This window comes from Salmo trutta, chromosome 15, assembly GCF_901001165.1.
Source record: "Salmo trutta chromosome 15, fSalTru1.1, whole genome shotgun sequence".
Taxonomy (NCBI): Eukaryota; Metazoa; Chordata; class Actinopteri; order Salmoniformes; family Salmonidae; genus Salmo; species Salmo trutta.
This window is the reverse complement of record NC_042971.1, coordinates 53,909,887-53,921,172: the sequence shown is the minus strand read 5'-3', so window position 1 is coordinate 53,921,172 and position 11,286 is coordinate 53,909,887. Positions and strand designations below refer to the sequence as shown.

Genomic DNA, 11,286 nt, shown 5'->3' with positions numbered 1-11,286 from the left:
TGTTTTTCACATGGAACATACAATTATTTACACCATTTGATGTACATTCTGTCGGAGTTAAAGTGGGGTCCATTCTACTCAGGAGCACTTTGAGTTTTTAAATCCACAGAGTTTACATCCATAGGAGTGTTGATGCTCATTTGGAAGCCCTTACAGAGTGGCCCATCAACTTAAAAAAAATATTGGATTTCAAATTGGACATGTATAGCTATTGCACCATACAAAATGATCTGTACGCTGTGTCACAGTAAAAGCTCCTCTGGGTGTAAACTGTGGATTTGGAAACTAGAAGTGCTCCTGAATAGAATGGATCCCATTTTGCTGTTTATGTACAATATGAAAAACGATTGGATTAAAGTGAACAAATAACAATATACATGATTCTTTGAATGATAACTAGTATTAAATATCGATAAGTGTACATTTTCCATAATTTTCGACCTAATTATTAATTTACAAAGTAAACAGGACGGGACTCTTATTCCGAAGGATTCCAAAAATCCATGAACCGGAAGTACTTATTTATTCTTGCCTGCTTCACAGCGGTAAATTTGACAACAAGTTCTAGCTAGCTACGTGTATTTCAGGAAGATCTTTTGTCCCCGATAATCTTCAAACAATGACTAAATTACAATATCTGAATGTATATCTAACTGAGCGTTTGATGCAAGCTGCGGAGGAGATACTTGGAGTGGTCGGAGACACGATATCCGAGTACCAGGAAGAAATAACCCGGACAAAGAGAGAGAACCAATACCTGAAACGACACTTGATCACACCGGGTATGTAGCCATCTAGACTATTTACACGTATTATCTAGACACGTATTGCATTGTATTCTACAGTATTTGACTCTGTAGAGCAGAGAGACGGTGAATACCTAACGTAGCAGGCGTAAAGAGACGCCTGGGCGGAGGCTAGTTTTTTTAGGGGAAACGGCCGTTAGGTTCAATACAGAAAACCGGAAACAACCGATTGTATCTACTCGCGGGGAGTCGTCAATCCCAAACCACCCCTACCAACGCGTTTAGAGAGCCCTCGGTGGCGAGAGGATCAATAAACCCATACAGTTTGGGACACACTGGTGAATGAAATGCAATACATGTTACACTTTTAAATAGTAAAAACGAGCATTCAAATTAATAACACCCACACAGTCGTTTTACAATATGTTACTTTTATTTTAAAAGGGAGTCCCATAACTCTCAAACCCTTCTCCATATCTAAGGTTTCCAGCTGTTACATTCCACCAGTTGGCTCCACGTGAACTACAATTCCGAAGCTGTGTTTTATTGTTTAGAAACGCCAATCATCGCTTTCAAACCAGTTTTCTAAACACATGCTGATATTCCCCATATCTTTCATATTAGCAATACATAATATTTCAAATAAATAAACACTTACAGTAACAGTTTTGCACAGATGCACAACCTGTGTGCTTCCTGTTGACGAACCACACTACATCCCCTGTTATGCGTACACACAGGTGTTTGTGTAATGCTAGATAGCTATTTATCACAGGTTGCCACCTATGTCTTATAATTAGGTACGCCTCCATTATTTTGTGTGAACTTGCACTACATGCCACGACAACTGCCATTGAGTTTACTTGTAACAGTACAAAGCCAATTAGCATTACGTCACTACATGTCGTACATTAGCTAGCTAGTACACACTCTTTAGGCCTACTCTACGCACTCAATGAACAATTTTTTTGTGAACAGTGTTTTGTTTGAGTAATATTATTAGACTAACTTATAACTATCCAATCTACTCATCACAGGAACAGTAGGCTATTTTACATAAGTCTGACAGCCTGTGCCCAAGGAAACGAAGGTAACCTGCCTAAATGATTACTGCCAGTAGCACTGTCGGTAGCCATGAAGGCTGAAAAGCTGGTCATGGCTCACATCAACAGCATCCTCCCAGACACCCTAGACCCACTCCAATTCGCATACCGCCCCAACAGATTCACAGATGACTCAATCTATATCGCACTCCACACTGCCCTTTCCCACCTGGACAAAAGGAACCTATGTGAGAATGCTGTTCATTGACTACAGCTCAGCATTCAACACCATAGTGCCCACGAAGCTCATCACTAAGCTAAGGACCCTGGGACTAAATACCTCCCTCTGCAACTGGATCCTGGACTTCTGGGTGGTAAGGGTAGGCAACATTAACATCGACGGGGCTGTAGTGGGTTGAGAGTTTCAAGTTCCTTGGTGTCCACATCACCAATGAACTATCACGGTCCAAACACACCAAGACAGTCGTGAAGAGGGCACGACAAAACATTTTCCCCCTCAGGAGACTGAAAAGATTTGGCATGGGTCCCCAGATCCTCAAAGTTATACAGCTGCATCATCGAGAGCATCCTGACCGGTTGCATCACCGCCTGGTATGGCAACTGCTCGGCATCTGACCGTAAGGCGCTACAGAGGGTAGTGCGTACTTGAGGTCGACCGGTTATGATTTTTCAACGCCGATACCGATTATTGGAGGACCAAAAAAGCCGATACCGATTAATCGGACGATTTTTATTTATTTTTTATTTAATTTATTTGTAATAATGACAATTACAACAAGACTGAATTAACACTTATTTTAACTTAATATAATACATCAATAAAATCAATTTAGCCTCAAATAAATAGTGAAACATGTTCAATTTGGTTTAAATAATGCAAAAACAAAGTGTTGGAGAATTAAGTAAAAGTGCAATATGTGCCATGTAAAAAAGCTAACGTTTAAAGTTCCTTGCTCAGAACATGAGAACATATGAAAGCTGGTGGTTCCTTTGAACATGAGTCTTCAATATTCCCAAGTAAGAAGTTTTAGGTTGTAGTTATTATAGGATTATTTCTCCCTATACCATTTGTATTTCATATACCTTTGACTATTGGATGTTCTTATAGGCACTTTAGTATTGCCAGTGTAACAGTATAGCTTTCGTCCCTCTCCTCGCTCCTACCTGGGCTTGAACCAGGAACACATCGACAACAGCCACCCTCGAAGCAGCGTTATCCATGTAGAGCAAGAGGAACAACCACTCCCAAGTCTCAGAGCGAGTGACGTTTGAAACGCTATTAGCGCGCACCCGCTAACTAGCTAGCCATTTCACATGGGTTACACCAGCCTAATCTCAGGGGTTGATAGGCTTGAAGTCATAAACAGCACAATGCTTGAAGAATTGCTGGCAAAACGCACGAAGGTGCTGTTTGAATGAATGCTTTACGAGCCTGCTGCTGCCTACCATCGCTCAGTCAGACTGCTCTATCAAATATCAATTCATAGACTTAATTATAACATAATAACACACAGAAATACGAGCCTTTGCTCATTAATATGGTCGAATCCGGAAACTATCATTTCGAAAACGAAACGTTTATTAATTCAGTGAAATACGGAACCGGTCCGTATTTTATCTAACGGGGGGCATCCCTAAGTCTAAATATTCCTGTTACATTGCACAACCTTCAATGTTATGTACAATTCTGGCAAATTAATTATGACCTTTGTTAGGAATAAATGGACTTCACACAGTTCGCAACGAGCCAGGCGGCCCAAACTGCTGTATATACCCTGACTGCTTGCACGGAACGCAAGAGAAGTGACACAAATTCATGTTAGCAGGCAATATTAACTAAATATGCAGGTTTAAAAATATATACTTGTGTATTGATTTTAAAGAAAGGCATTGATGTTTATGGTTAGGTACATTGGTGCAACGACAGTGCTTTTTTTCTGCAAATGCGCTTGTTAAATCATCACCTGTTTGTCGAAGTAGGCTGTGATTGGATGAGCAATTAATGGGCACCGCATCGATTATATGCAACGCAGGACACGTTAGATAAACTAGTAATATCATCAACCATGTGTAGTTAACTAATGATTATGTTAAGACTGATAGTTTTTTATCAGATAAGTTTAATGCTAGCTAGCAACTTACCTTGGCTTCTTGCTGCCCTCGCGTAACAGGTAGTCAGCCTGCCATGCAGACTCCTCGTGGAGTGCAATGTAAGGCAGGTGGTTAGAGCGTTGGACTAGTAACCGGAAGGTTGCAAAAACAAATCCCCCCTGAACAAGACAGTTAACCCCCGTTCCTAGGCCGTCATTGAAAATAAGAATGTGTTCTTAATCTGACTTGCCTAGTTAAATAAAGGTGTAAAAAAAAATACAGATTGTTATGAAAACTTGAAATCGGCCCAAATTAATCGGCCATTCCGATTAATCGGTCGACCTCTAGTGCGTACAGCCCAGTACATCACTGGGTTCAAGCTTCCTGCCATCCAGGACCTATATAATAGGCGGTGTCAGCGGAAAGCCCATAAAATTGTCAGAGACTCCAGTCACCCAAGTCATACTGTTTTCTCTGCTACTGCATGGCAAGTGGTGCCAGAGCGCCAAGTCTAGGACCAAAAGGCTCCTTAACAGCTTCTACCCCCAAGCCAGAAGACTGCTGAACAATTAATCAAATGGCCACCGGACTATTTACGCTTTACATTGACCCCCATTTGTTTTGTACACTGCTGCTACTCACTGTTTATCTATGCATAGTCACTTCACCCCTACCCACATGTACAAATTACCTCTGCTAACCTGTACCGGTACCCCCTGTATATGGCCTTGTTATTGTGTTACTGTTCATTCATTTTTACTTTAGTTTATTTGGTAAATATTCTCAACTCTTCTTGAACTACACTGTTGGTTAATGGCTTGCAAGTAAGCATTTCACAGTAAGGTCTATACTTGTTGTATTCGGCGCATGTGACAGTTTGATTTGAAATGTGATGACACATGGAATGCTTTATTATAACGGTGCATTTTTATGGGGAAAATTAGCTTCCTTGGCTCGGTCAAAGTGGTTTTCTAAGTATCTAATTAGCCCCTACACCATCCATAATTTTCACTCTCTCAGCTTTGGGAGATGTGTGCATATGGCAGTGGCACAGGTGAATGCGCAAATAGAGGAGTGGGGAAAGGGGTGATATTGGATTCAGCCAGAGACATAGATATTACATTGACAGAACAAGCTAGCTAACACAATGTTGGTCTTGTCAATAGCTTTCATTGATGTCATTTATTGTCTTCTTTCCCACAGCTCCTCAGCCCATTGTCTCTTGGGTCTCAGAGCAGCAAACTCCCCCTGAGCAACAGCACTGTGAGCGGGAGTGGAGCCCCAGTCTGGGGCAGAGGGACCCAGAGCCCACACAGATTAAAGAGGAACAGGGTGAACTCAGGACCCGTCAGGAGGTAGAGCAGATTCAAGGGCCGGAGGCTGATACCAAAGAAGACTCCATAATCATTCCTCCCTGTGTGAAAAGTGACTGTGATCAGGAGCCACCTCAGCCCACACATCTTCCCCAAACTGTGGAGAACAGAGAGAGAGACTCTCTACTGACCAACACAAATGGACAGATCAAAACAGAACCTGATGGAGAGGGCTATGGAGTATCACTATCAGAACCAACCAGTGACTCCCCTCAGTCTCAGCCCCTCTCTGCAGCAAATCCAGACTGTTCTAGAACACAGAGTGAGAACACTGAAAGTGTACCTGATGTTCAGAGAGATCCAGAAAGGAGACCAGAGGAGGACACCCAGACACACTCATGTACTCAGTGTGGTGCCGTGTTCTGTGAGCTTTCCCAACTGAAGGCACACATGCTATCCCATACAGTACCACACAGTGGTGACACTAGTCACAGGCAAATCCTCTGCACAGTCTGTTGGAAGTCATTCACCTCTACCAGTTATCTCAAGGTCCACATGTGTTCTCACAATAAGGAGAAGCCCTTCCACTGTGGTGTGTGTGGCAAGAGCTTCAGCTACTCAGGGAGATTAAAGGAGCACCAGCGCATCCACACTGGAGAGAGACCGTACCGCTGCCACGTGTGTGGTAAACGCTTCAACCAGTCAGTCCATCTGAAGACCCACCTGAGGGTCCACACGGGGGAGAAACCCTACTCCTGTCCTGTCTGTGGGAAAGGATTCAGTCAGTCCAGCCATATCAAGGGACACCTCAGAACTCACACTGAGGGAGGTAGAAGAAAAATGCCTTGGAGTGGAAAGAGCCCATGAGAGGTTAGACAGTCTTCCATTCTCAAAGTAGCCAGTGTTTGGAAAGAGAATGAGAGACATTCCTTTTCTTCAATTCTACTAATTCTACATATTATTGTAACACTAGAGGACTATAGCATGTGTGATGTTTTGCAGACTGAGGCACCTCATGTCTGCATTGATTCGAGAGTTGCTTAATAACATGCTATGAAAATACTTGTGCCTCATGTATCACTAACTATGTTAAGAGAGAAATATAATGTTCATTTTGGTTAGATCCCCCATTTTTTCCTAAAGTGCTCAGTGGGATAATGGTTACAGGCAACTTTTTTTTTTACCAATGTTGTAAAACCATGTTTGAACACTAGATGGCATACTTGAGTTCTCTCACCCAGAAACATAGAGGTCAGTCTTGGTATGACTGGGGAAGTTCATTAGACCAATATTATCCCTGTTTTATTTTACACACCCTAGAGTCCATTTCATTGAAACTGACAGAGAAAGGTGTAACGTATACATAGGGTTTTCTACTGTACACAAGTTTACCAAGTTCTTTCATTATGTCAATTTATCATTCGTCAGAGTAGGCTAAACTTGTCTAGTATGTGAATCGATGTACAGTGTTTATTTTTATGGTAGGTCTAGCTAGGAGCTACTTCTGAGCTGACTAACTGTTAGAGGTCGCCCTCTAGTTGTGGAAAAAAAGGGAAGGGGGGGAAATAAAGACGAGATCTGAAAAATAAAGTTGGATCAAATCAGGGAACACTGCCCCCTCTTATTGAAGCCACGAAGTTCAAGGCCGACTGCAGTACTGCTGGCATTGTTTGCCGAATACAGGACCCCCGATTATAGGGAATGGGAAAATGGCAATTTTCGTGTAAATAAATAAAAATTAGAAGACAATCATGGAATCAATAATTGCATCTATTACACCAGATGTATTTAATTGAACCAATTTAAAAAATTTAAATTCCACACAGAAGAACTTAGTAGCTAATGGCAGCCTGCAGTACCCCGGTCGGCATTTAACTTGAGATACTCTGAGGGGCAGCACTGAGCTGGGACACTCTTTTCACGAGGTGTCCAGCTGCGACGTCGTCCTTCCGGGTCTCTGCTGCCACCTACTGATATGTCATCTCTCAGTGTAGTGCATCTCTGGAAAAGTGGGAGTTTCAAAAGGAGTGGACGTTTTTCGAAAGCAACCATATAATTAGAAATGTGGGTCTTGAAAGGTGCCACTCGATGTAATTTGGGTTATCGGACGTTAGTCACTGTCTGCAGAGATGACAGTAAGGAATTCCAGTTATGCAACAAGAAGGCTATTCACTCACTGTGAGCTGTTTTTGAACGTTACCTACCGGTAGCCATGTATGTAACGTTAAGTTTTTCGTAAATGCTAGCTAACGTTAGCTACCTTGTTAAAAAAATAAATAATGTTTTGTTAAATAATAATAGATAAAGTCATGGGGGTTTTAGTGTTTTTGAAATCCCCACTTTTCCTGGGAGATGCACTGTCCCACTCTTCAATGGCTGTGCGAAGTTTCTGGATATTGGTGGGAACTAGAACACACTGTCATACACGTCGATCCAGAGCATCCCGAACATGCTCAAGGGGTGACATGTCTGGTGAGTATGCAGGCCATGGAAGAACTGGGACATTTTCAGCTTCCAGGATTGTGTACAGATCTTTGTGACATGGGTCCGTGCATTATCATGCTGAAACATGAGGTGATGGCGGCGGATGAATGGCACGACAATGGGTCTCAGGATCTTGCCACGGTATCTGTATTCAAATTGCCATTGATAAAATGCAACTGTGTTCGTTGTCCGTAGCCTATGCCTGCCCATACCATAACCACCATGGGGCACCACCGTTGACATCAACAAACTGCTCTCGCCCACATGACGCCATGCACGCTGTCTGTCATCTGCCTGCTACAGTTGAAACCGGGATTAATCTGTGAAGAGTACACTTCTCCAGCGTGCCAGTGGCCATCGAAGGTTAGCCGGTTACCACGCCAAACTGCAGTCAGGTCAAGACCCTGGTGAGGACAACGAGCACGCAGATGAGCTTGCCTGAGACCGTTTCTGACCGTTTGCATACATTATTTGGTTGCGCAAACCCACAGTTTCATCAGCTGTCCGGGTGGCCGTCTCAGACACAGGTGAAGAAGCTGCATGTAGAGGTCCTGGGCTCTATAAATGTATCGTTATATTTATTGTTATTGCATCAATTCAGGCAATTTATCATGGATTTTTGTTGATATCGCCGAGCTCTGCCTATACATGACGCCAACTTTACCATATTATCCTGGAGGCATAATTACACTCCCAGTCTCACTGTACAGTCCCTTAATTTGTGTGAATGATCTATCAACTTTAAACAATGCAAAAAATAATTTGTTTAGCATCTTTCTATTCTGTTGCGGCATGGGAAATGCTTCGGTGTTGTATGGACATGCGAGCTGAGGCCGGCCGCCGGCCTGCCGAGCTGAGGCCGGCCTGCCGAGCTGAGGCCGGCGGCCCGTGGTACCCAGTAAAGCTTCCTATTGGGTATATGAACGTGTCGCGGGCGGTAGATAGCGTGGCCATTTTTTTACTCAAATTGGGAGGGCATGAACAACAACGACACAGTGCCCTTGTTCCCGCTTGACAAGCACTACTGCCAGGCAGCGGCGTGGGACGTAGCTACCTAGTATCAGGGTGACGCATGAAGCAACAGTACGTCCATCATCCGTACTTTTAATTAAGCAATAAGGCACAAAAGGCAGTGCTGTATCGAATACAGGGTGCGTTCGTAAATTCACACTGGAGTGCCAGAATGTGCTCAGAGTGCGCTCTGGCGTTTGTAAATTCAGAGCGTTTCTCGGAGCGTTCAGAGCGCGCACCTGGACGCTCTGGCCAAGGAGTAGGGATGATCCAAGCATTCTGACCACAATGGCAGTCAAGTACCCAAGCTAACTGGCTAACGTTGGCTAGCTTGCTAGCTACTTACAGACACAAATGAGCAGTGGTGGGAAAAGTACCCAATTTTCATGCTTGAGTAAAAGTAAAGATACTTTAAAAGAAAATGACTCAAGTAAATGTAAAAGTCACCCAGTAAAATACAACTTGAGTATAAGTCTAAAGTTATTTGTTTTTATTTGTACTTAAGTATCAAAAGTAAAAGTATAAATCATTTACAATGTCTTATATTAAGCAAACCAGATGACGATTTTTATTTTATTTTTAATTTACGGCTAGCCAGGGTCACAGTTCAACACTCAGACATAATTTACAAACTAAGCATTTGTGTTGTGTGAGTCTGCCAAATCAGAGGCAGTAGGCATGACCAGGGATGTTCTCTTGAAGTGTGTGAAATTAGACAATTGTCCTGTCCAACTAAGCATTCAAAATGTAATGACTACTTTTGGGTGTCAGGGAAATGGAAGGAGTAAAAAGTACATTTTCTTTAGGAATGTTGTGGAGTAAAAGTTGTCAAAAATATAAATTGTAAAGTAGAGTCCCAAAAAACTAGTACGTACAAGTCATTCTAAACAAAATGGTTGCTACGCAGGCTGGTTAATGTTCTTGCCGGTAGCTAGCCAAATTCAACTAAGGGTGTGTTTGTAAATTCAATCTGGTGTGCAAGAGTGCACAATTGGCATTGAGAGAACACCTCACTCTGACCATTGTACTCGCCCTAGCAGAGCTGGTTAGGCTGTTTTTATGTTATCCAGAGCATTGGTGACTAACTGTGCTGCTGGCAACAATTTAATTAATATTTTTTGCCGACGGTTACCGACACCCCCCATATTTTAAGGGGTGTTGAGCGTTCATAAATTCATCAGTTATTTTGCAATTTCGCACACTCAGATGTGAGTGCTCTGAAATCAGAGTAGATGGCCAGAGTGAATTCACGAACGCCCCCTAACTCATTCACGTCAAACATTGAACCTGGAATGACACTATATTAGCTGCATTTTTATTTGTTTGATCTTTTTTTCAATTGGCATTTATTTGGATATTTTTATGATAATGTTAAAGTGATTTAGATTGGCTCAAAGAGTTGTCTAGTCTGGGCACCGTTCCCTGTGTGGTACTACAGAGATTGAAATTCAGAAGTTGGACAGGCAGACAGTGAGGCTTATACATGAACCCCTGCTGTACTAAACTAAATGCTGGGCTAGAAGCAAGGTGAAATAATGTGCGCGTTCAGAGAAATATACAAGAGATGATTCAGACAGGAACATGATATTCTTATGGAGGTGCAGTGATAATTTTCAGATGGAACTGTTAGCAAGCAATGGCATAGGTGTGTCTGACGGCCAATACAGCACAGCTTGGAACGCTGCTCGTCCAATCGGCATCCAGGATCCAAACAACCAGTATAATAATTAAGCAATAAGGCCAGAGGTGTGATATATGGCCAATATAACACAGCTAAGGGCTGTTCTTATGCACAATGAAATGAGGAGTGCCTGGATTACAGCCCTTAGCTGTGGCATATTGGCAATATAACACAAACTCCTTAGGTGCCTTATTGCTATTTTATACCCTGGCATTATTGAATACTCGTTTCTGATTGGCTTGAAGGGCATTCTAGTGTGCGTTATTTTGCTATAACGCAAGGAACTGTATATCAGCAAGGTGGAATTCAATGGCTAAACTAGCAAGTATGTTTCTTTGGTTACCAAGGCAACTACTGTAGCTATCTATACTGAACAAAAATATATAAAACGCAACATGCAACAATTTCAAAGATTTTACTGAATTACACTTCATAGAAGGAAATCAGTCAATTGAAAAATTCATTAGGCCATAATTTATGGATTTCACATGACTGGGCAGGGGAGGGCATAGGCCCACCCACTGGGAAGCCAGGCTCAGGCAATCGGAATTAGTTTTTCCCCACAAAAGGGCTTTATTACAGATAGAAATACTCCTCAGCACACCCCTCCTCAGACAATCCCACAGGGGAAGAAGCCCGGATGTCGGATGTGGAGGTCCTGGGCTGAAGTGGTTACACGTGATCTGCGGTTGTGAGGCCAGTTGGACGTACTGCCAAATTCTCTGAAACGATGTTGGAGGCGGCTTATGGTAAAGAAATTAACATTAAATTCTCTGGTGGATATTCCTGTAGTCAGCATGTCAATTGCACACTCCCTCAAAACTTGAGACATCTGTGGCAATGTGTTGTGTGACAAAACTGCACATTTTAGAGTGGCCTTTTATTGTCCCCAACAC

The 11,286-nt window shown here is 42.6% G+C and overlaps 1 protein-coding gene across 1 annotated transcript; it reads left to right on the top strand.

Annotated features, from left to right (window-relative positions):
• The first annotated feature begins 508 nt into the window (after nt 1–508).
• On the top strand, nt 509–6,823 carry LOC115149356 (zinc finger protein 180). The gene is made up of 2 exons (XM_029692154.1): nt 509–782; nt 5,105–6,823. The coding sequence occupies exons 1-2, from the start codon at nt 620–622 to the stop codon at nt 6,079–6,081; spliced, it is 1,140 nt and encodes a 379-aa protein (XP_029548014.1). The 5' UTR covers nt 509–619; the 3' UTR covers nt 6,082–6,823.
• The last annotated feature ends 4,463 nt before the right edge of the window (nt 6,824–11,286 follow it).